Source organism: Zalophus californianus, chromosome 3, assembly GCF_009762305.2.
Source record: "Zalophus californianus isolate mZalCal1 chromosome 3, mZalCal1.pri.v2, whole genome shotgun sequence".
Classification (NCBI taxonomy): domain Eukaryota; kingdom Metazoa; phylum Chordata; class Mammalia; order Carnivora; family Otariidae; genus Zalophus; species Zalophus californianus.
The window spans coordinates 122,197,149-122,223,526 of NC_045597.1; the positions used below are offsets into that span (position 1 = coordinate 122,197,149).

Here is a 26,378-nt window from a genome sequence, read left to right on the forward strand (position 1 = left end):
GGACCTGAAGAACCCTTTGGAGAGACCTGGAGCTTATATGGTTTTCAGGGTCCTCTTTAAGGAAAAAAAAAAAAAAAAAAAAACGCACAAAATCAGTAGGAAAGTGAGCAGCAGAAGTACTTCTGGAAGCCTTTCCTACCTGGGATACCTGTCAATAGCTTAATTACACATCGAAGTGACTGCAAGTCATGTAAATACATCCCATAAAACCCCAACAACATTTCTTTGGGTGGATACTTCTTTGGCCACCCAACAAGACAAAAGAGGTATGACTCAGAGGGTGTCATAGTAGGGAAGTGACAGTGCCCTTAACCAACTGCAGTTGTAATATCTTTCTTTCACAAATTTTCCAGTTTGCATACAATGTTTAGCCTCTTGTCTGGGTCTTGGCACGGGCCTTTGTAAGTTTGTACAGAAACTTGAGTTTCGTTTATTTCAGGGCAAATTTGCCCATCCTGACAAATACCCAGAAAGGGTGAGCCCTCCTCTATGTCACTTGGCAACACTGGAAAGAAGGATTTGGAATCTGAGAAAAAGATAGCTTGGAGTACTGGATGCAGACAAAAAGCCATCCAAGACAATGACATCAAAAAATAAAATCATGGTCCAAGGAATAAAATTTAGTGACTACAGTAACTATCATAGTTTCTGGAATTTGATACTGAGAAGCCACGGCTAGTATTATCCAGATCTAGTTACTTCACATGTTTCCTTGTCTATTCTTACTGTGATACAGACTACCTAAAAGGTAATTTGGATAAATACATGTCTCAGTTTCCAAAAGTTCGGATTCTTCGCCTCAAAGAGAGACATGGCTTAATAAGAGCCAGGCTGGCAGGAGCACAGAATGCAAAAGGTAAGAAGCTGCTAATTTTTTGTTGTTGTTATATTTTTGTTTTAGTTTATTTGCTTTCAAATATATAGCAAATTTGAAGTAATACCACAGTGAACACCCACATAGCCATCATCATGCCACCAATTTTTAACTCTCTGCACCATGTGCTTCATCACACACGTGCACAGACACGTGTTTATATATACCCACTTTTGTCTTCAACTTTTGGATTTGCAGATATCATGCCGCTACAACTCTGTGTACCTTAGTAGGCCTCTCTGCAAAATACAGACGTTCTCTTAGATAAGCACACTTTCCTATCTAAATATCATCTGGTTTATGCTCTTTCAGACGTCCTCATTTGCTCCTCAAATGTTTTTTATAGCTACTTCTCTCTTTTGAAATTTGAGATCTTATTAAGTTCCATGCACTGCATTTGGTTGTTTAGTCTCCTTAGTTCCTCAATCTAGAGAAGACAACATACTACTTACTGTTGACTTGTTCGGTTTTTTTTAAAGTCCAGGCCATTTGTTTTGTACATGTGACCACATTCTGAAGTTTTATCATTGTTGCCTCATGTTACACTCATGATGAATGTTATGGAAGTGAATATTGTATAGTATTGTACTACGTAGGTGGTGGGAATTACTTATTGTTTATGGCTTCAAATCAAGAGACCCATGATGTCAAGTTGTCCCCCTATGGGAGATAGTAATTTTGAGCCTTTGGTTAAAATGTCACAGCCAGGTTTTTCTTTTGGGAGTAAGAAGTAATTTGTGATGTGATACTTTGATTCATATGAATACTGTTTTCCTTACATTTTACTCAATGGTTTTGCACCCATTGGTGGTCATTGCTTAAATCAGTTGTTACACGGAGGGCTGTCCATCTCTCCGTCCTTCCCCCCCTCTTTTTTTCTTCCTCCCCTCCACTCTCTCCCTCCTTCGTCTTCCCCTCTTACGCTCCCATCGATACTAATTTATGCTTTAAAAAATTCAATGTGTATATTATTAAACTTCTTCCTTCCTTCCTTCCGTCCTTCCTTCCTTCATCCCTCCCTCTGTTTATTGATTGATTGATTGATTGATTTGTTTGTTTGTTTCGTTTGTTTATTGTACTCAGTTTGTCCCAAATTTGACCACTTGGAGCCCCTCCAAGCCTATGCATTTTTTGCCTGATCCCATCAGTATTTGAGGACTTAGACTTGTTTCCTTCTCTCTTCCCTGACCTATGGGTATGTCTGCTCTTCTGATAGCTCTCTCTGTCCTCCCAAAGAGCAATAAATACGACTTCTTTTCTTCACTTTTTTTTTTAGTGTGTGGGTTGGTGAGTGAATGGGAGGAGTCAAATCTTTTCTGCCCATGAGTACTCTAAAAAATGACATCAAACATATTGGTTTATTTTTGTATCCTTCTGTGGAAGGACCCGTACCCCATAATAATTGCTGAACTTATATACCAGTTTCCATTCTAAATACTTTCTACAGTAATTGATTTAATCCTCACCAGAACCCTAGGAGCTAGGTACAATAATTTTCCTCATTTTACAGATGAAGATAGGGAGGCAGGCACAGTGAGGTTATGACTTGCCCAAGTTCTCCCCGTTAGCAAGTGCTACAGCAGGATCGGAAGCCAGAAACCTTGGCTCCAAATCTGCACTTATCTGCTACACTTGGTTGTCTCTCGATATCTAGCCGCCACTCTCCCCTGTAGACCATAGCATTGCATAACTCCACCACCTTGAATTTAAGCATGTTCTTTTTTTTTTAAGATTTTATTTATTTATTTGAGAGAGAGAGAGAGAGAGCAAGAGCTGGGGGAGAGGCAGATGGAGAGAGGGAGAAGCAGGTTCCCCACTGAGCAGGGAGCCCCATGTGGGGCTCGATCCCAGGACCCTGGGATCATGACCTGAGCCAAAGTCAGACACTTAAAAGACTGGGCCACCCAGGCGCCCTGCATTTAAGCATGTTCTAATCATAAATTATCTGCTCACCTAAGTTACACTTCCTTGTAACTAAACCCCAAATTTTGAACTTTTCTTATCTCATTGGTTTGCTAATTTCTTTGGCTTGTAATGGAAACTTAAAAATTAACTACAAACACATCACATCAAAATTGTTTTTTTTTTTTATTTATTTATTCATGAGAGACAGAGAGAGAGAGAGACAGAGGCAGAGGGAGAAGCAGGCTCCCAAGGAGCAGGGAGCCCGATGCGGGACTTGATCCCAGGACCCCGGGATCATGACCTGAGCCGAAGGCAGATGCTTAACCATCTGAGCCACCCAGGTGCCCCACATCACATCAAAATTGACATTGCAGTGATAACGAAGATTCTTAATGATAGACCGCATTTGGAAGATTAAGTAAAAATCCATGTTTGATTTCTTTTAGGAAGTAATTGCACACAAATTGTACAGAAGTAGGATAGTGAGGAAATAGGCCAAGTAGGCAAGTTTGGGGCTAAGATCTGGAGGAAGGACATTCCCAGACAAGTGGAACAAGAAGTGCAATGTCCTGGGGCGCCTGGGTGGCTCAGTCGTTAAGCGTCTGTCTTCGGCTCGGGTCATGATCCCAGGGTCCTGGGATCGAGCCCCACGTTGGGCTCCCCGCTCCGCGGGAAGCCTGCTTCTCCCTCTCCCACTCCCCCTGCTTGTGTTCCCTCTCTCGCTGTCTCTCTGTCAAATAAATAAATAAATAAATATCTTAAAAAAAAAAAAAAAAAGGAGTGCAAGGTCCTGATGCAGAAATATGTTCTGTGTATTAAAGTTAATGAAAGTTTATTATGGTTGATGGGTCCTGACCATGGAGAGAATGATAGGAGATTCATCTGGGGGGCAAGGAAAAGGCGGGCTTTTGTAAAGTTTTATGAGTCATTCAAGGAGTGTAGGCATTATTCTTGGTATCATATGAAAGCAATGGAGTACATTAAAGAGGAGGATAAAATTGTTTGACTTAATTTAAAGCTCAATTTGGCTGCCTTGTAGAGAATGGGTATTAGGGAGATGAGAGAGGAAGGAGGGAGACCAATTAGGAGGTTATCGTCACGGTGCCTGGGTGGCTCAGTCTGTTGAAAGTCTGACTCCTGGTTTCAGCTCAGGCTGTGATCTCATGCGTCGTGGGATTGAGCCCTGCGGCTGGCTCTGCACTCAGCGGGGAGCCTGCTTAAAGATTCTCTCTCCCTCTGCACTCCCCCCCCCACTTGCTCTCTCTCGCTCTCTCTCTCAAATAAATAAATAAATCTTAAAACAAAAGGGGAGGGGGAGGCTATTATCGTTGTCCAAACACCAGGGAGGTACTCGGGCAGATGAAGGAAGGGGTCAGAGTAAGAATATACTGTGGACATGGAGCCCACGGGCTTGTCATCACATAAGATATGAAGAGAGTAATAGTGAGAGGAGTAAAAACAAAAAACAAAAAACAAAAAAAAAAAACCCTAGAATTGGCATCTGAGCAACTTGGTGGGCGGTGGGGCCATAACCAGAGGAACAGATTTGGGATTGCTGTTGAGTTCCGATTTTGTCCATGTAAATTTGAGATGAAAATGAGACATCCATGTAGAGAAAGCTGACAAGTGTAGAACCAAAAATGTACTGCTTACAAAAACCTTCTCTCTGCCTGCATGGGACACAAAGCATGCTGGCGATCATCTCCAGAACAGTCTAAACTGTTAGACAACACGGAAGGCCTCTTCAGATGGGCTGCAATGAACTCGCTCAAAGAAGTTGCCTTATCGGCCTGCTCAAGCACTTGTGGTTATAGAGCCAGCAAATCGCGGTTATAGAGCCAGCAAATAATTTCTTTGAATTTAGAAAATCCAAATGTAACAATGTAAACTTGGCTCTCAGTCAGTCATTAACACCCGTGAGTGCATGAGCTCAGTTTCCGTTTGGTAACTCTCAAAACTATTTGTACCATGACCCATGTTAAGAAATAAATCTTACACCACAACCCAGTGCATATATATGTTACACATGTCACTACAGTAGACATTTCATGAAATAACATGTGCAGCAGATTCTAATATCTTCTATTTTATTTGTTTTTTAAGATTCTGACCGAGCCCACTATATTGTTGTAAAGACTTGCTAAGGGGTCACAGCTCTAGTTTGGAGAGGCCAGCTAGGTGCATCTTAATTGCTTGCCACTGTCTAGTGAAGAGCTGCTTCTCAAACTATCAAAGAAGAACTTTTTTTTTTTCTAATTTCCAAATTTTGTGGACCGGCCCCTTTGTAAATTATACTAAAGATAAACTACCTAAGAAAGAAATGGAAAAAAAGAAAGATATGTACACAATTATATATGCATTCATCTATACTCTATGTATATAGATATATACATAAATTTATTATGTATAATATATACATGTGTGTATGTATAACATAGATAAGACACAAATGACATAAGTAATGACTTTTAGGTTATATACATATACCTGTATAAAACAGAGAATAAATTAACAAATTCCAGCAAACTGCTAGAGTTTTAAATCATCCATTCTCAATTTCCATTCCTATCTCTGATAGCAGGGTCTATGGCCCACACTTTGAGCAGCATTAGCAAAAGGTCAATGCCTGAACTTGGAAGAAGCTGAAAAGTGTGTTCTGATGGAATTAGTTTAACAGCCTTGTCCAAGAATACATCCAAGGGCCCTGAAGTGCACCTGGCTCCTGTAGGAAATTCAAGGGGCTTCAGAAGCCCATAGCAGCTTTAGCTGAGGAAATAATTCAGGAACTGTCCAGGGCCTGGCCCTAAGCGGGGCTGGCCAGCCTGTTAGTTCTCCCAGACTTCCCCTGGGCATCCCCCAGCCACCCCAAGTAAAGCACAGGCAGGACACATTCTGGGCCTGAAAAGTCTCTGTAATCAGAGATCAGCAAAGATACCAGGGCAGAGATTTCCTCTGGACTGCCTCAGCCAAACAGAGATGAATGACAAGAATCTGAATGCAGAATCTGACAGGCCTTGACAGCTATTGTTTCCTAAAGATTTACCCTTTAGAATTCAGGGAAAAGGGAGGGGAAGCCACAGGTAAGGATGAGATCAAAGATCCAAGGACCTGCAGAAATTGGTCAGGTTTGGTCCCAGGGTACTATTTTGATCCCAGAGTATTATTAGACTCTCTGAAAGTACATAATACAAAATAATAAGGGCAAAACAGTGACTCTCTGACCACTAACAACGTTCACTACATGTTCAGTTTCCGGTGCATGATAGGCTCTTCATCTGGATATGATTCAGGCAAAAAGATCGGGTCCAATCAGTTATTTCCTGAGAATGAGGAGATAGAGAGTTCAAGTAGGATTTAAAAATCTGAAGGGCAGGCCACGGTCAATGGATCTCTAGGGAAAGTGTCCTATAGGAAGCCAACACAAGTAAAAAGAGAGTTGTAGTAAATGAGGTACAAAGTGAACAAGCTGACCACTCAGATCTCGTGTGAGTATTGAACAAAAGAGCAAGTTATTGCCCTGCCAAGAAGAGTCGGCAGATGGGCAGGTTCAATAGTACACTCTAGAGAGTCAGAGTAGAGATCAGATTCTCATTTCCTTTATAACAAGGGCATTTGGCAAAATACATGACATTGCTGTGAACATTCCAAAGAATCAGTTGGCTAACTTGAAGTATGTGGACTGAAATGACATCTGACTCCTGGACAGCCTTAAGGTCTCCTGAAAAGCGATGGTCCTTCTGTAAATTTCTACAACTTGTTTCTGCTGCAGGTAAAACAGGTGGTTTCTTAGCATCACTTATAAATTATTATGTAAAATTAAATGGGCAGCCAGGTCCACATCCCTCAAGGAACCCTAAAGACAACACTCCAACACTAATTGATGCTGGCAACAATATTCCAAGCTGGTTGGCTAAATAGAAATGGGGGTCTGTACTCAATAAGGAGCCAAAGCCTTCTGGCATGGGAGCATCTCTGGGTTGGTCAAGAAGTAAATAAATGAATAAGTCACAATCAAACCCATGTGCAAACAATCCAGCATCGCTGGGACCTACTCTTAGGAAACAGAAAAGCCTGTCAGGTGGTCATCAAGATAGGATTATTTGGGGCTCTAGCTTAAACACTCATGGAAAAAACAGTAACAACACTAGCTATTTATAAGGAATTTAGGTATTAGGAAGATCTTAGAACTATCCCAAGAAGGTAGATCTCAGAGAGGTTAAATAATTTATCCATTGTAGCTAAGGAAAGCAGAGCTATGTGGCTTCGATACTCTGTTCATTTCACCATGACCCTCAGGGTTGGGAAGGGTGTATGTGAAACGTCCGCAGACCATACCTTCTACAAGTAGAAGTCCTAACCAGAGTCAGCTACATAGATAGCTCCCTGGTCTAGTTCCGGAGATCCTATTTTAAATTAAAGTGTCTGAAAGTGGAGCAATGACATTCATGCATGGGAGGATTCTCTTCTCACCCAAAATAAAACAGTATAAAATTCCAGTCTGTGTTTTGGGCAGAAGCTGCTTCCTTTGGGTCCTGGCAACAAGTGAATGAAAATCTGTATGGGAATCTGGGCCAGGTGGGAAATGAATGTAGGTTTGGGTACCCATCCTGCTGCCACCAGGGATTGAGAAAGTCGATCCAGGCCCCTTTGACCGTACCAGCTTACTCTGGGGATAGGGACAGGCAGTCTGGTAGAGACTGCTCTTTGGTTCGAACGGACCAGCAGTAGAAGTAGTGAGAAAAAGGAGGTTATCTTCTGCACATGCTATTCACTAGCCAAGTAGGACCTTAGCAGGCCATGTTTACACACCCTATGCACCTAGATAACCCCTGTGAACCTTCCCACACAGGGAGCGGGCTGTGCAAAATGACACCCTTAGTTGATAATGACCTTTCGTTATCAAATAAGCCATAATCTCTGAAAATAGGACTCCACCAGCATGATCAGGAGTTGTAACCACCGTCTCCAAGAGTTGGGGATAATGGGGGGAGGGGCTTCAGTCTAGCACAGCCTGGTCCTGCCTAGAGACTTCTCAAGAGCATTCCTCACCAAGACCTTGGCTAAAATCAGTTTCTTTACCCTCATGCAAAAATTCCATTGTTGATCAATTAATACACTACTGAACCATTAATGAAGAGGTATAGCTTTTAGTGGATAATGAACCATCATCTAGGTATTTAATTTCACCTTGTTCCTTGCCTGCTGCCGTCTTCTGCTTTTACTTTAAGCCTTCCCATTCTCATAGCCCTGCCTCTTTCTGACCGTTTTTTCTTTCTTTTTTTAAGAACACAGGCAATGGAATAAACTATGTATTTTCAAATATCAGGCTGCCACTTAGCTGTGCAAACTTGAAAAAATTGTTTCAGTTTTTTGTTTCTCTTAAATGGGAATAAAACTTAGATCTGCATCTCATTTCTTAAATGGAAAGAAAAATTAGATTATACTTCAGGTTTGTTGTGTGGCTTAAACAAGACACTCATGTAGAATGCTTAGGACAGTGTCTGGCATGGAGTAAGCACTTAATAGAAGGTAATTGATGTTGTAAGCTTGTCAAGAGCAGAGGGGAGCAGCCAGGTGTCAGAGTGGTCAATGCAAACAATAAGCCAAAAGGAAAGCAACCCTCAAGTCTTTAATCATTTCCTGCACTAATATAAGTAAGAAGTATAAGTAAGAATTGAAACAGAAGAAAGTGCTGACTCCCTGAATGTCCCATGATTCCCTGTAGAGAAACGGGTTGATGGATTGGGTAGATGTGAGGATCGTCTCACTGTCCACGGAGCCCAGAACAAACGGCTCCTCCTGTTTTACAGCCTGGGGCCGAGGGTGAGAAAAAGGAGAAGGCTCCGAGTGGGAAAGTGCTGATGCTGAGTCAGATGGAGGAAAAGGTCCTGGCGACCTCCCCACCTCCCATGCGGTGAGACAGAGATCTTAGCCTGAAGGAGGCCTCCGATGGAGGAAACTGAGCTAGGAGTGAAGCTATGCTGAAAGCACGTCCACTGAGGGAGAGGGAGGGCCTGAGCTCTTGACTGCAAGTCCCTTCAGAGGCTGTGGTGCGCTGGCTGCAGACCACGTCTGGTGTAAGAGGGCAGCCTCCAGCCATGAGGACCTGCCAGGGAAAGCCTTTATAATTGGCCAATGGTTGGGCCTGAAAGGACACATATAGGATTTTGGCCATAGCCCCAATTCCTCAGATTATTTGTTAATCTTCACACACACACACACACACACACACACACACACACACACAAACACTCCATTTGTATAAAATCATTTGGAACAATGTAGATGCTATGGAGATTTTTATTGGGAAGAGAGTGTTACTTCACACAACTAATAGGAAAAAAAGAATTTTTAGTGATTATTTTTTGGCCTCCAAGTTTTTTTTTCTTTTTTCTTTTTTTTCTCCTGCAAGTCTTTGATTTTTTATTGCAACAAAATATGCGTAACATAAAATTTACCATCTTAATTATTTCTTCAGTGCATAGTCCAGTACTCTGAAGTATATTCACACAGTTGTGCAACCAATCTCCAGAACACTTTTCATCTTGCAAAACTAAAACTCTATACCCATTAAACTATTCCCTATTCTCCCTCCCCATCCCTGTAACACTTTTTACACTACCTTCTAGCCTTGCTGATTCTTCCTTTTTTATTTGTTTTCACCCTTGTTATGCAGAATGATTTCTCCTCTTCATCATTCCTAAGGCCCACCTTGGAATATCAAACTCTACCTGGTCCACACACCCCCACCCCAGGTTAATGCGACCCACCCTCCTTAGAAGAGACAAAGCCTTTACTACTAAGGATTCCCTTCAAAGTCTTGGCTATCCATTCTAAGTGGCTTATCAATTTTTCACAAACAGAAATGATGCTTGTCCCATAGGACTTCTAGAAACAAAATTTATTTTATTTCATTATAGGATGAAATTATAGGGACCAGGAATTCAATGAGAAGACTACTGCCCTTATAATCACCTTTCTGGAGCAATCCCCAAAACCTTTGAACATGAAGTACATACATTCAGTGTATCACATTTTCAAATGATTTTTTTTTTTCTGGCTCTCTAGGTGATGTGTTGACATTCTTGGATTCTCACGTGGAATGTAACATTGGTTGGTTGGAACCTCTTCTGGAAAGGGTTTATTTAAGTAGAAAGAAAGTAGCCTGTCCAGTAATTGAAGTCATCAATGATAAGGATATGAGGTAATACTGTCATATTCCACAAGATACTTCTAAGCGAGTCTTTAACAGCAGCAGAAAGTACTGGTCATATTCCTAAAATGCACATTTTTGCAAATCTAAGAAATACACAGTGCATCAATTTAAATAAATGGAAACACATAATAGATATCTTGGGATCAGAGAAGGTCAATCCAGTAATTTATTTGATCATCAAAATGCTTAACTCTTAAGAGCAATAAATCCTAATACTCAGTGTCCTGTTCTTTCCTCTTTCTATTCAGCTGTACCTGAACCCAGAAAATATTTATCTTCCTTAAGATTAGTTCCTCTTTTAGTGGGAAATAATACATAAGCTCCTAAACTGTTTTTCCCTCAAAAATAGTCAGAACATTATTAAAATAAAGTATAAGTTAAAAACTAGCAATCAAGCCAGTTAGTCACTAATGTTAAATTGTACTCATAAATTTGCTTGAAATGTTATTAAAAAGTTTGTGATAATCTAAAATCATTTGTGTAAGAACTTGTTTCATTCATTTGAACAAGACATGGTGTCAGGTTGCTTAAGTATATGTGTATGATCTCAGGTAGCACTTTTGTTTCTTTCCTGGATTAGTTACATGACAGTGGACAACTTTCAAAGAGGCATCTTTGTGTGGCCCATGAACTTTGGTTGGAGAACAATTCCTCCAGACGTTGTTGCAAAAAACAGAATTAAAGAAACAGATATAATAAGGTAAGTGTGTGAAATTTAAGATTGGAAAGCAATCGTGTATCTTTTTATAAAGGCATAGGAAACAATTCCACAAAACAAGTATTTCCTGTCATTCTGTAGACCATCAAGAATTACAGCTTTAGCCAATAGATGATCAAAAGCAAAGTTTTCCTAAGATATTACTTTCCCACTACCAAACCTCATTTTTTAAATGGTTAAGTGCAACTTATTCAGTCCTGAACCCAGGGAAATTCACTAACACTATTCCTGTTCCCTGGGATAGACAATGTAAGAAATATAAACTAAGTGAATATGCTGCATAAATGCTGTATGAACACATATAATGTTAAAGCCAACATGAGTAAAAATGAGAAGAGTAAATAATAGTGGTAAAAATATTATTGTAATAATAGCTACCATTTGGATTTTCTTTTCAATTCGAATCCTACCCTTCCCATGGGAGCCAAATTCTGTGAATGAATTGAGAAATAGATACAGAAGGTGGATATGAATTAAAAGAAGGGCTTTATTGATGGAGAAGCTGGATTGAAGATCGCAGTTTAGACCTGAAGCCAAAGTGAACACTTCCCCCAGAGACTAGACCTGCAGGATAAGCATGCAGCCAGCCTCAGGCAGAGCAACAGGGGTCCCCAAAGCCTTCCCAGTTGGAGAGAGAACTTGAGCAGACAAGTGTCAAGAGAAAGCCCCAGCCCAGACTGTGCATTGTAACATTATTTCTCAGAACTTAACCCTCAATACTGCATGCCTCATCCCTTGCTAGGTATGATGCCGTCAGAGTTGATATTCCTAGCAAGTCAAATAGAAGTACAATCATCTATTAAACACTGTGCATTTAAGCCTCTCTCTAACCCTAGGAGAGAGGTGGTAGTATTGTCATTGTGGAGATGAGGAAATTGAGCCTAAAAGAAGTAATTTTCCCTGGGATATACATCTGGTAAAAGAACAAATTGGGACTCAAACCCATATCTGCCTGCATTTAACACACTTACTCTGATCCCACATCTAAAGAACCTCTTTGCCTTTTTCTGACTCCCATTTTGAGAGTTAATGTAGTGATTGAGTTCAGATTATATTCCACATAACATTAGCAAGACAATGCATTCTGGATGGACTAGAAAGGACATTGGGCAATCAGACAGAATATGTACATAAATGATGGGGGGTAGGGAAGTAGGTGTGGGGCAAGAATTACCTTATCCTTGACATTGCTTTGTACCCTAAACACAAGACAGGCTTTCCACACAAACCTTTCCACTGGCTCAATGGTAACCACCATGGGAAGGGATTGCTGCCTTGTCTAGTTGCTGATTCAAGTGTAGTTTCTATCCCCCATAATCTATAACAGTCGCGAACGCTCTGGAGTCTGACTCTTTGGATATAAATCTCAATTCGATTACTTCCTAATGGTGTGAGCTTTAAAAAGTCACTTAACCTCTCTGAATCTCTGTGTCCTCATTTTTTGTTTTGTTTTGTTTTGTTTTGTTTTGTTTTGTTTCTGCATTAAGACTAATAGAAGGAGCTACCTCTATTATCTAAGAATTAAATCCTATTATATAACATGCTTTAAAAAGTGTTTGCCACATAATAAGCTGTCAATAAAAATCTGTCTACAGTTGAGGCAGTAGAGTGGAGTGAGAGATCATAGAGTCAAACTAGACCACCTAAACTGAACACCCGAAGTACATCTTACTAATCTGTGACCTTGGGAAATTTCCTAACCGTTTCTGTGCTGTGGTTTCTTAATGGTACATACTTGCAGGATTTTCATAAAGTCTGAGATAATTACATACATAATACTTACAACAGTGCCTGGTACTCCTTTAGTACTATTAAATAGGCATTGTTAAAAATAACCTATCTGAGGTACAAGTCTGTGATTCAACAGTCTTACACAATTCACAGCGCTCACCATAGCACATACCCAGACCTGTACCTCTGAAACAAATAATACATCATATGTTAACAAAAAGAAGAAGAAGAAGAAGAAGATAGCAGGAGGGGAAGAATGAAGGGGGGGAAATCGGAGGAGGAGAAGAACCATGAGAGACTATGGACTCTGAGAAACAAACTGAGGGTTCTAGAGGGGAGGGGCGTGGAGGGATGCCTGGTGATTAAAGAGGCAACGTTCTGCGTGGAAAAAAATAATAACCTATCTGGAGAGTTTGTGTCAGAGAGTAAAGGGCAAATAAGAATCTTACTTCCAGGCCCCATCTTTGCTGACCCTAATCAAGCTTTGCCACCATTAACTAGGGAACTGATGACTTCGGTGCTATTTGTGACTCCGTTCCAAGACCTCCCCGTGCTTGGTAGCTATTTTAAAATATCTCTTAACTCCATCACAACTGCACAGGGACCCACTCGAAACGTTGAATTCCCAAGACATGCAAGCTTAAAATATCAAACATTTCTTTTTGTAGGTGCCCCGTCATGGCAGGTGGATTGTTTTCTATTGATAAAAATTACTTTTTTGAACTTGGAACATACGACCCTGGGCTTGATGTCTGGGGTGGAGAAAATATGGAGCTTTCATTCAAGGTATTACCAAGTGGTCCTCAAATCCTCTCTACAATTAAGACCTTATCATTTGGTTTCTTTTTACTAATATATAATCAGATATGGGACTGCCTCAGGGAGGAAATTCCACAGAAATTTAAGGGCTTCTAGATTAATGTTTTTATATCCCAGATTAAATTTGGAAGAATCAATAGCTCTCATGAAATTTATTAGAATTCCCTAGTATTTTATAGTCCTTTTTCTACATGTGACTTGGGAGAAATAACATCTTGCCATTCTGTATAAATGCTGTGGGATTCATGCTTCACACAAAATATCTCTGGGAACATTTTTCTAGTATATCGGAAGTAATGAAATCATTCAGTAATGGGTCATGTTAGATAGACAGAAGTACAACAGGCAATGGTGCACCAACTTTGGACATCTCAGACAGTTCTGGGTATTTATAGTCATTGATCAACAGCTAAGAAAGCCTTGGCAGCAGCCAGAGTAAAGAGAATCCAAAAGGCAACTGCTTTCCTGAGGAGTGGGGTGGTAATATAGTAAAAGGGCTATTACTTCGAGCTCATTTTCAAGTTGTGCTCCGTAAGTCATATGGGTCATCCCAAGATGAGAAGGGAAAGTTGAAAACATGGAAATATACACTCCTTTCCCTGATCCAACCAAAACAGGAATCCATATTCCATATTTTATACTTTGCAATTCAGTGAGAATTTCTTTATAAAATAAGAAGATGTACATTGATGGGTAGGGAATAAAAAAACATGTTTTACGAATCCTAAAATGGTCCACAGCAATGTACAAAACTAAATAAACCTGTTGAGTTTAATTTGAAACTAATGGAAAAAAAACTACTTCAGACTGGGGGGAGGAGAGAGTGGTCACCAGGTCGTTCCTTGTCATTGATAACTGCCCATGATTTGCAGACATCATTTGATAATTGATGTTTGTTATCATCCAGGTGTGGATGTGTGGTGGTGAAATTGAGATCATTCCCTGTTCCCGAGTGGGCCACATATTCAGAAATGACAATCCATACTCCTTCCCCAAAGACCGGATGAAGACAGTAGAGCGGAACTTGGTGCGGGTTGCTGAGGTCTGGCTTGATGAGTACAAGGAGCTATTCTATGGCCATGGGGACCACCTCATAGACCAAGGGTTAGATGTTGGAAACCTCACCGAACAACAGGAACTTCGAAAGAAACTAAAATGCAAAGGTTTCAAATGGTACTTGGAGAATGTTTTTCCTGATCTAAAGGCTCCCATTGTGAGGGCTAATGGTGTGGTAAGTTCAAGCAGCAATTACATTCTGACTCCGTAAAAATAAAGTTTAAAAACCCTTGAAAATGTGTGGAAAAGAATGAAGAATTACATTATATGTAAATACTAAGTATGAGTGCAGATGAGACAGAGCACGGTTAAGGGTTAAATATAGGTGAACTTGAGGGAGGCTTTTAAGCAGCCATGTTCATTGATTACTTCAGCCAATACCTACTGGGTATCGATAAGCCAGACAGCATTTCAGAACTGGATTATAGGGTGATGTATAAAGCAGACTTGATTCCTGTTTGTGGAGCTTGAAGTTGAGTAGGGAAAACAATGTACAAGTATGTAACGTTTAAATAAAAAATAGAATGGCTCTCATTTAGGGAACTGGTCACAAGTGATGACTCCTTCTAAGCTAGAGTATTCAACCCTGAAGAGATGTTGAAGCCTAGGCCTGGAAGACAAGTGTCAGCCAAGCTCTAAAGGATTGAGTCTTAGGCAGAGGACTCCCTTGGTGCAAAAACTCTAAGATAGATGACTATCCAGGCATTCAAGAACTGCCAAGGAGAATGAATGTTGTCAAGGTGCGAAGGAGAGAAGAATGGCACCAAATGAAGGGGAGGAGGGAGGAAGAGTCATGTTACATAGGTCCTTGAAGGCAGAGTAAGGATCCTTTCTTCCTTTCTTCCTTCCTTCATTCCTTCCTTCCTTTTTCTTTCTCTCTTTCCTTCCTTCCTTCCTTCCTTCCTTCCTTCCTTCCTTCCTTCCTTCCTTCCTTTCTTTCTTTCTTTCCTCTTTCTTTCTCTCCTTTCTTTTTTCTTTCTTTCTTTCTTTCTTTCTTTCTTTTCTTTCTTTCTTTCTTTCTTTCTTTCTTTCTTTCTTCTTTCTTTCTTTCTTTCTTTCCTTTCTTTCTTTCTTCTTTCTTTTTTCTTTCTTTCTTTCTTTCTTTCTTTCTTTTCTTTCTTTCTTTCTTTCTTTCTTTCTTTCCTTTCTTTCTTTCTTTCTTCTTTCTTTTTTCTTTCTTTCTTTCTTTCTTCTTTCTTTCTTTCCTTTCTTTCTTTCTTTCTTTCTTCTTTCTTTTTTCTTTCTTTCTTTCTTTCTTTCTTTTCTTTCATTCTTTCTTTCTTTCTTCCTTCCTTCCTTCCTTCCTTCCTTCCTTTCTTTCTTTCTTTCTTTCTTTCTTTCTTTCTTTCTTTCTTTCTTTCTTTCTTTCTTTCTTTCTTTCTTTCTTTCTTTCTTTCTTTCTTTCTTTCTTTTCTTTCCTTTCTTCCCCCCCCCCCAAATGTAAAAGGAGGTTATTGAGTAAGGTTAAGCAATGCGACGACATGATTTAATTAGATTTTTACAGATTTCAAACACAGGTTGAAAATAAAAGAAATCATCAAATGATGACAAAAAATTCCAGGGCACAATGTAATGTGCCAAAAGGGAAGAAACCAAGCTAAACAGATTGGATGGAGTACAAAGCTAAGAACTAAAGCAAGAAAGCAGAGAACCTGGATGAAAGCCATTTCAAACCCATTCTGGGGGTGGGGCTTAATTTGAAGAGGATGGCAAGACATGAGGATATTTACCATAGAGTAGGTTTAGAAGTTATTAGTCAAGCCTTGACCTAGAGCTCTTCCCCAGTCATGCATATTTTTAATCTGTTTTATTGTTTTCTCATTTATTTTTTATTTATAAATATTCCAGGCATTATTTCATTTTCTTTAAGAATTTTCTTTTTCTTCATAAAAGAGGTTCTCAGAGTTGACCATCACTTGTAAGCCTGTTGTTTTAGGCCATGTTTGTTCAGTTCTCCCTAGAAAGTGAATTTTACAAACCAATCACTCTCACTCTCTGCCTGGGAAATTTCCTGATGACAAGGACTTAGTAAAGCCATTCTCCTCGACCATATAGGGGAGATTCTGGAAGAGTATGAAAGAAAGGAAACATAAAAATTCAACTGACAAACTAATATATGTGACCTGTTTGTATGTAACATAATGTAGTATAAAATTGTCGTTTTTATAGGTCAAAATAGAATAGCAGCTATTTCTGGTAGTTCTTGACCTGGTGTTTTTTTTCTAGGTAACTTGTTAGGAAGAATAGCCCGGATTTATACACTGTTCAAATAATGTGTCTGTAAAATAAACTTTTATATATATATATATATATATATATATATATATATATATATATATTTTAATTCTAACTCCTGAGTAAGAAAAAAAAGAAATTCTCAGCATAGTAATTTTTTTTCCTAACACAGGATCTCAGCAAGAGCATTACTGAACTTTAACCACCAGAGGGAACTAAAAAACTACCTTTTGCTTCCCCTGTGAGGTTAACTTGTGTATGAGTTCCCATGAAATTTCTGAAGAGCTCTCCTGTAACAGCTTTCTGCTGATGCCTGAGCTATAATATATTAAAATGCAGAAAATATTTTTAAATGATTTTTTAAATTCTATTTGTTGCTTTCCTTGGACAAATTATAATCAAGGTATCATTTGTTCCCTTCTTAAATAACCAGTAGGGAGCATTATTACCAGTTTTAAAAAAGATCTTTTTCCAGACATTTCAGACGAAGATTAACGTGACAATTATTTTGGACAGACAGTTTTGAAAAGTCCCAAGAAAATAAACTCTACAACTTTTTGTCATTTGCTCCACATTTTCCCTTCTTTCAATCCTATTAGGATTTACAGCGCAAGATTTTTTTGTTTCCTTTTCTTTTTTTATAAGAACATATCATACCTTTTTGAACCAAAAATATTTAATGAGTGAAAGAACCTCACTAATAATGTGTCTTTATATTGGATTAGATGCTTAGCAAATAGCCTGTAGCCCAATGTTTAGTAATTCTGTGATGAACTGTGGGGAACTCCACCTCCTAAATTGGAAAGTGAAATAATTCAAAATGGGTAATTTAAAATGTATAGACTGCCTGATTTTTTAAAAAAGATTGAAGTGGTTTACAATAAAAGCATAAATACAATTCCTTGAAAATAAAATGAGGATTCCATTTTTAAAACCATTCATAATAAGATAAAGAAAAACAACTCCTTAGGACTTCATAAATCATTTCTATGTGAAGAAAAGCAGTTTCTCCAGAAATTTCTGATAGGGAGGAAGGAAAACAAATCTTCAGAGAAAGCAGGGGAGCGGAAAGCAAGGGAAAGAAAAATTTTTTCCTTCCATCTAATGCTTTTCCATGCTTGGCAGAAGGGACTGTACAAAATAGATACAAAAAAAAATCGGTTAAACCAGGAGTTCCCTACACTGCTCTGGGCAATGTTAGTTGTGCTGCCAGAAATAGGATCCCAGGGCCAAATATATTTGGCAGACACTCATGCTTCACTCCCTCTTATAGCAGAGAGCTAAACATTAACGTACTGGAGGTTCTGCGAGGTTCTGGAGCTATACAACCTCTTTGGCTGTATTGAAGCCAGTTTTCCAAACGCGTGGGAAGACAGAATATTTTCTGAGTAATCCACAAATACAGAAGTTTATACTTATCTCTGTTAAAATCCAGAGAGCAATTGGAGCACATTTCCTTTCTTTAATCTCCAGGATTATCCTTCTTTCATGCATTTCTATAAAATCACTTCTCTAAAGTTGATTCTTTCTGTGCGTCCTGACTGCTCCATTTCCTAATGGTGGATTGTCTCCTCCCACATTTGTCACTCTACATTGTGAATAGAGTTTTCTTTGAAGATTTCTGATGGAAATTCTGTCCTTCTAGAGTTGTTTTACCTGCCAGCCACCCCAGAAGTAACCAACTTGGTACTATTTTTTTTCTAAGATTTTATTTATTTATTTGAGAGAGAGCACGAGAGGGCATGAGTGAGGTGGGGATGGGGTGAGGGGAGCAGAGGGATGGGGGAGAGGGAGAAGCAGACTCCCCACTGAGCATGAGCCCTTTGCTGTGGGGCTTGGAATTGGGCAGTTGTGGGGCTGGATCCCAAGACCCTGGGATCATGACCTGAGTCAAAGGCAGGCGCTTAACCAACTGAGCCACCCAGACGCCCTCAACCTGGTACTATTTTTATGTCTGTCAAAGTTCCTATCCAATGGAAGTAGTATAAACTTGCATCTCAAACCCAAATGAAGGTCCATGTAAGGTTCAGATTCCCAAGGGAGACTCTAGTTTCCCTGTTGTCTCCCTGTGCTACCTACAGGGTAGATTGTTTTTCCTGGGACATTGTTCTACTGAGGGTCTAATTTTTTAGTCGTCCATCTTTATGTGGAAGACTGCAGTTCCAACTCTCTCGCTCACTCTTATTTTTTCTCCTGTTCTTACAATGTTGGTCCCTTGCCTACCAGCATTTGCAATTTTCCCACTTGCTGAAGGGCTTTGTTTTGTTTCATTTTCTGGTCCCTGAAGATGCCCCTGACTTTCTTGCAAGCTAAGCTATGCATGTAAAAGTGAGCACCTTGTTATGAAGGCTTACAGCTCTGAGCTACACAGCTGTATCTTACAATACCCCAGAGTTAGAGCTCTGTGTTGGGCACCACAGAACAGGATGGGGCATAAATAGTGACCTTGCCAACAAAGACTTCACAACCTCCCAGCTCAGAAGGCTTTCCTGAGTGTAGACTTGACTCTACACAGCTCTTCTAGGAATCTAAGAAGTCTAAATTGCACTATTAACTCACCAGCTCGTTAGCCTTGCCCAAGATGTCAAAGGGGGCAAGGGAATCAACATTTTTCTGCATTAAATGGTGACCTATAGAAAGCTGCCTCCATATTTGACCCTGCAAATCCATTAAAAACCTGGGGGCCTGCCAGATAGTGCCTTTAAGTTTGGCTCTGTATTAGCTTTCATGACTTTCCTGTGATGAATTGTAGCTTGCCTGAGTCATTAGGAAGATTCTGACAGAGAATCAGCTGGAATCTGCTGTTCTTTGAAGGACTCAATTTATCTATGATTCAGTGCCTAAGCAGTGAAATAGCTTGAAGGGGTCAGCCAGGGAACAGAGCCTGTAACTGTTGGTTTGATTAAATTGCAAGTCTATGCATTGACTTTTAATGTATGCATCAGAAAAACTTGAGACAAGAAAATAACTACTTTTCATGCTACCTTTTGCTTATTCCCTATTCAGCATTCCAGGCAAGGGTTAATTAAAAGCTTCTGTTTGTTGGCTCTGTGGCTGAATCATAGGCCTAAATTGACAGATTGAAGCTGTACTTTAGCAAGATTACATTATGTCTCTGTTAGAGATAGCAACCAATAAAACCGTATAGTGCTAAGTAATGCTAAGCTATCAACTTAACTATCTTTTAACCTTATTATAGTTTTATAGTCTGTGCTTTCTGAATGTCTTGTTCTACTTTAAAATATTTTTTTCTTAATGCATATTTTATATTTTGTTCCCTAGCTTATTAATGTGGCCTTGGGCAAATGCATTTCCATTGAAAACACCATAGCCACTTTGGAAGACTGTGATGCGAGCAGCAAGGTACGCTGGGCTGGGTTTCCTCTCTCATCATAGACAAGGTTGATAGATGGAGCAAGTATACCTGATAAGTGCACATTTACCACTCACTTGAAAAATTTATTTTTGCTGTACAAACAATAATTAATGTGTAAATTTTTACATGATCGTAAGGTTGCTGTTAAGACAGCCTGCCGCTAAATGTAAAGTTAGTGACCAAGGGAGTAAATCTATGAGTACTGAAGTCCACCTACCAGGGACCCAGTTCTGGCTCTGTCACTTTCAAGTGTGTTACCTTTGCAAATCCTTTAACCTTTAGGTAAATAGTAGTTATAACAGCACCTACCCCTAAATCAGGTTTGAGGATCAAATTATGTCATACAGATGAAGCATGTAGAACAATATTTAACACTCAGTGCTCTGCAGATGTTCACTGTTATGATAATAAAGACAAAAATGTGAAAAAAATTACATCTAAAGATGAAAAAATAAAGGAAATAAAGGCAGAGCATATTTTTAAATAATCTAAGGGAGACATTTTATTCTGATTCAGTCCCCTCTTCCCCATTCTCCTACATATTGAGGGAGTAATGCAAATTACATAATCCATGATCCATGGTGGAAAACCCTTTAGCAAATCTCTGACAAACTCAGAGCACAATGGTTAGGGGAGGAAGGAGGGCCAGGGAGAACAGAGCAGGGGCTCTGCGGAGCTGGAGGTGAGTTCTGAGTGATGGCACCTCCCTCTTCAGCAAATGTTCCCCACCAATTCTCATTCTGTGCAGATATTATTGGTTTCAATGCCAAATAAAACTCATAAAAACATCAATCCATGAGTAAAACTCAGCATCCTCAAGTTGTAGATCACTCTTTGGTAAAGAAATTATTTTGTGATGAGAATCTAGGCTTCCCTCGGCTTACCTGTTTGCTTTGACTTAGAGATATTGCTTCTATTTCTGAGCACATCTCCTCTCTACCTCTTAATTCAAAACTGAAAAGATACTTTTGTCCTCTCTGTTGCTATAATTCAGCTATGGATTGTAAACTTGAGGCTGAGGGAACTCTTAATTAGGAAAGAAAGGAGGCAGAGGGACAAGAAAAATGTCAAAAATCATTTGAAAGATACAACTCATATTAACAATTCAAAGAGGAAATAAAGTCATAAATTACAAAATAAAACTACAAGTAGTCCAAATTATATGAAAGTAAAGTATTATTTCATTCAGCCCTTCAAGGCTCATTCTTCTCGTGCTTTTCTGTGCCTGATTAACCAGTATTTTATCTGAAGACCCAAGTTGTGGTCTGGATAACCGCTGAGTTTCTCAAGGGGGTGCTGGGAGGCAAAAGTATGAATATGCAGCCCCTGCTCTCCACAAACCCCGTCTCCCTTGTCTTGTTACTCATTTTAAGCTTGTAGTTTGTTTGAATAATAAAGAGTAAAGGGACTTGGAGGAAGGTAACTTATTTTGGCAGAATTAACGAAGCTTAATACCAAGCCAGTTTATAGCATTCATCCAAAAAAAGCTCAAAAGGAATAAAGCCCGAGGATTCAACCACCAAGCCTTATCCTTCACTTTACCTAAAAAGTCTCCTTAGCTATTAACTTTCAGCCAGCTGAGATGTCCCTTTTAAAGGTAATGTCTAGCTTCTCTTAGTAGCCACATAACTTCCTTATATTATGACATAAGACCATGCTTCTCAAATTTTAATGTGCACACAAATCACCTGGAAAGTTTGTTACAATACAGATTTCTGATTCAAGAGGTTCATTTCTGATTCAAGAGGTTCAAGAGGCTGAGATTCAGCTGTTCCAACTAGCTCCCAGGTGGATGCTGATGTTGGGCCAGAGCCTACCCTTTGAGTGGTGAGGTCTAACTCAATGACATACTTGATAATCTAAGTTAAATCTCAATTACATTACAAATGATTCAGTAGGTAAAAGCATTTAGATAAATTTTACCAGCAGTCTATTTTTTTTTATGTTCACATTGGTGCAAAACAACAAACTTCCCACAGACCCACAGACTTAGAATAAATTGACCAGGCAGATAGTACTAGGGTGTAAATAACTGGATAAAATTCTTATAAAAACTGAAAACATGGTTCCATTACCTGATTTAGACTTTGGCAACTCCCCAAAACTGGACTTCTCCAAGAGTAGTTCTTATGAACTAGGGGATGCTGGTAGAGCAGAACCTGATGACTCTTTTGGCTATCAGCATAGAAAGAGTTTTAACCTTTCTTACAATAGAAACGTTTTTTAGCCTTAAGAAAGATTTTTTTAACCTTTCCTACAATGCCTCTAGATCTAGATAGTCTTAAACAAAGAAGAATAATAATTTCCACCAAAGTAATTTAAGACTGTGATTTGGATCTTCTTATAGCCCTAATGGCTATGGATGGTTTGAATGTTCCACTACTTCAGGCACCAGGCTTGTCTGGGATTCAGAACACCTGAAATGACCTCTATTTGTAGACATATACTAACCGTACTCAATAATTTTTATTACTGCAACTCACATTTATTGAGGGCTTACTGTGTGCTAAACACTTAACAGTCATTACCTCAACTCTCTGAGATACACCCTATTGCTATCCAACTTAAAAAATGATAAAAATGAAATTAGATATGGTAATAATATACCCATGCTGTCAGAATTGAGAGTGGCAATACCGGGATTTGGGTACAAAACATTTGATCAAAGTGCCTATATCCTTGACCATTGCTAACGAAAATGTTCGGCAAAGCCCCTACCTGTGTTTGCTGCCTGGTGACCTTCTCCTTGTTCATTTCCCGACAGCTTCAACAATTTAATTACACCTGGCTAAGACTTATTAAACATGGAGAATGGTGCTTAGCTCCCGTCCCTGATATGGGGGCTCTGAGGCTGCACCCTTGCGATAACAGAAACAAAGTGCTAAGATGGCTGCATAAATCAACATCAGTCTTTCATCCAGAACTGGTAAGCAAAATATGTGTACCTCTTCTTTATCTCAAATCCAACTTCCAGTTAAATGGGACATAAAACTCTCATTGTCCACGTCTTCAATCAGAAGCTTTCAATTTGTCTGTGGCAAAAGAGGCAGTGTAATAGTTCAAACAGAGAGATAAATGGATAGTTTTGCAAATTGTCAAGTCCTTTTTTTCTTTCACAAAATTTATTTCAAATCTGTTATTTTAAATATAAGCCACCCATTTCTTTGGTTATATGGCTATCAGCATCTTTGTTTCTTTAAGTCATTTGCTTCAGTCAACTAACAATGCCAAAAATCATGCTTATAGGCTAGAACTTGTTCTCACTGGTTACCAGAGAAGCCCTTAGGGAGAGTATACGGGGAAAGAGAGAAGCAGTATGCTTCCTACAAGCCTTGCACTTTAGTATGACTCTGCTTTTCAGCATTCTGCCTTCTTTCCATAAAGGGAGACTTTTTCTCACACACACCCCCCCCTCGTTGCCAGAGACCTGGACCTTAACAGGTGATAGAAGCAGCTCCCCGCTGCTTGTAGGAGCTGACAGTGTGCTGCGTGCACCTGCCGACATCACATTCAGTGACATCACCCGGGTAGCTTGAAACCAGCCATTATGGGAGGATTTCTGTAAACCCATGCTCCTAATCCAGGGATGTTTTTCTAGAGGTCCAGTTGTTAATATTTATCAGACTACACCTGCTATATCCTATTTACTCTCAAAGTCCTGATAGGTTTTCCCAATTCTATTTTAACAAGATACAAAGTCATAAGTTTTGGTGTAAGATCTTGGAGTGATAAAAATAATTTCAGGCCAACCTTCTTAAATTTTCTATTATCTCACTAACAAGTAATCACCAAATCCACAAAATGCACTGGGTATATGAAGACCATCATTTTGCTCAGGGTTGTCCCCAAAGTAAGCACTCCTCCCTGCCCTTGAAGTGCCTCCATTTCTTTTGATTTCACAACCAGTGACTACTCCCTTCATGGCATTTTTCTTCCTACTTGGGGTCAAAATCAGGGCTTGAGCAACATAGTTCCCAATCTTCCTCTCTTTCAATCTTCTCTGTTATATTTTGATTTCTTCTGGGCATTTTTTTTCTCTTTAGTGATAATGACTAAAATTGAGTTATTTAGAAAAATTAGGAATTACTAGTGTACCAGTTACTAATTTTATGTTGCATAGTGTTGGAAAAATCCATAAACATCTATCAGATATTACCTTCTGCTTCCTTGACCTTATGCCAAAGAAAGCTGGAGGTGGGGCCAGAGGTGAGAAAGGATGAGAATGAGAACACATTTTTCATCTCCAGAAATGAATCTGTTACCAGAAAAAAAATTCACACTAGTGAGAAAATATTTAGGAGTAAGCAGCCCTTAAATCACATATGTCTTATTTATAAACTGTGTTGGCCCCATTGAGAACTTAAGGCTTCATTAGCTGATTTTTATATAGGCTTAATTTTGGTCCCTATAAATGGTAAGCCAGTTTGTAAAGAGAGTAATTTAATTAAAATGGCAAAAATTCGATGTTTCCCGATCCTGTTAGTGCCTATGAATTTGTAGCATGTCACACTGCTGCCTTCTACCTTAAGTTCCCCTTTCCATGCTGCTAGATGTCATGGAGATTAATATGTTGACAATAGTATTCCTTATTTTTTCAGTATTTTGGTAATTTTCATACTAAACCTCCTGAGTCATCCAAAGCTTGTTAAGTCTTTAAAAAAGAAATGGAGAAAAAGACTGAATAACAGGAAGATGTCTCCCCCTTTAGCATTAGGAATCGAGAGCTTCATAGAAGGAAATAGGGTAGCAGTGAGTTTGATCCTGAATACCAATGAATTGTTAAAATTATACATTTCTAATCTGCATTTAAAAGATATTCTCTAGGCCAGCCCACCCCAAATGCTGTGGATTATAGATACCTAAGAGGAAATTGTTTCATAGGTAGCTCCTAGGTACTGTGACATGGAATGACCCTCCACCACTGGTCTCTTCATCAAGTGTCCTTAGGTTGGGGACGAGTTATTCAATTACCTCTTTACAATCCACTGGCAGAATGTTGTAGATAATCCAGGATGATTTTGCTCAAGGCCAACTCCTTTACAAAACCTTGAGCATACTCAAACATTATATTTCCAAAGCCCTACAAGGATGACAATGGTTTTGTAGGAACATCTTTAAAATAAACTATTATGAAGTCACCCCTATTTGGTATATTTTTTTAAATATTTCAAAACAATATACATATAATTAAGATTATCTTTGTCATAGTCATGGGAAAAAATGAGAGGATTAATAGGTGAAAAAAATTATAAAGCCATGGGCAAGCTATTATTTCTAGGATATTCAGTAAATAGAACTCCTCTGAAATACCTTTGACTTTTTTCTAATTACATCTGGATTTTCTGGACATCAGGCATTACATACTATCAGATATTACGATGGGTAACTTATAAATAAATACATCATTTCTAGCACTTTGTATCCCAAGTTTGCATTCTAAGGTATAAACTTAATTAAAAAATTAACTGACTCACTTTTTGTGATGGCTGTTTTTTCATGATCACCATCAATTAGAAAGCCATCATCCATCAAATATAGTATATGCATATGGAATAATTTCCTCTAAACAATATAGTTATCAGACCCATCATCAGAAAATAAATCTTTTGCTTCCTCCCTGAGGAAGTTGTAAAAGTCTTAAAAGCCTTGTAGCTTTAAGAAGAGAGAAGTTAGTTTGAGATGGAGACAAGTTTAATACAGTCCAAAGGCTGTGTTCACATTGTTAGTTTAGTTCAGAAGAATTCCTAAGGAATCAAAAATGTAATTATCTTTTTTTTAATTAGTTTTCGTTTCTTTATATTTCGGTGGTCAAATTCATTCTGTGGCTCATTCCCAAATCCCCTTTCTTTCCAGGTGAATCACATTGTTTTTGGGAACTATCATCAGTTGTTATGCTTAGAAGGAAATGTTTTTCAGAAGACCCTGAAAGTCGCTGCTTGTGACCCAGAAAAGCAATACCAAAAGTGGAAATTTGAAAAGTATTATGAAGACTAAAGAACAAGTAATATTTTTATCTAGTAAACCCATTAGACACTGTGAAAATGACAGTGGATGTGAGGACTGTATTTCTCCACGGTAGTTTACATTTTCAAAATTAAGAGCATTTGAATAGAAGATTTTAAAAACCCACAATATTTGAGAAACCAAAAGTGAGCTCAGGGAAACAACCTAACGTTGAACTGGAGTCCATTTCCAGCTCTAGGTGGCCTTTTGAATTGCATGCTTCCTGCCCTGTGCTGGATGGACCTCAGCCTGCCAACTTCCCCATGCAATCAAACAGGTAACAGGAAATACAGGAAATGAAGCCAAAAGTACTTGAGGAAGTACAATGATATTCATGATGACTGAGTTTGATAATAACCAGCTCTTTTGGCCCACAAGTAGGTATAATCAATGAGAACCTATTCTTTTATTTGCTTTTTTTTTTTAATTCAAAAAATTACTTGAG

At 39.0% G+C, this 26,378-nt stretch overlaps 1 protein-coding gene across 1 annotated transcript in view; it reads left to right on the forward strand.

The window, feature by feature from the left end:
• The window catches only part of GALNT5 (polypeptide N-acetylgalactosaminyltransferase 5), a 42,273-nt gene extending 16,349 nt beyond the window's left edge, over positions 1-25,924 (forward strand). Inside the window, exons 3-10 of the mRNA XM_027590754.1 lie at positions 737-856; positions 9,848-9,983; positions 10,576-10,695; positions 13,113-13,230; positions 14,171-14,494; positions 19,837-19,917; positions 22,695-22,856; positions 25,784-25,924. Coding sequence (XP_027446555.1) covers positions 737-856; positions 9,848-9,983; positions 10,576-10,695; positions 13,113-13,230; positions 14,171-14,494; positions 19,837-19,917; positions 22,695-22,856; positions 25,784-25,924 — 1,202 coding nt within the window. The remainder of the gene's footprint in view (positions 1-736; positions 857-9,847; positions 9,984-10,575; positions 10,696-13,112; positions 13,231-14,170; positions 14,495-19,836; positions 19,918-22,694; positions 22,857-25,783) is intronic.
• The last annotated feature ends 454 nt before the right edge of the window (positions 25,925-26,378 follow it).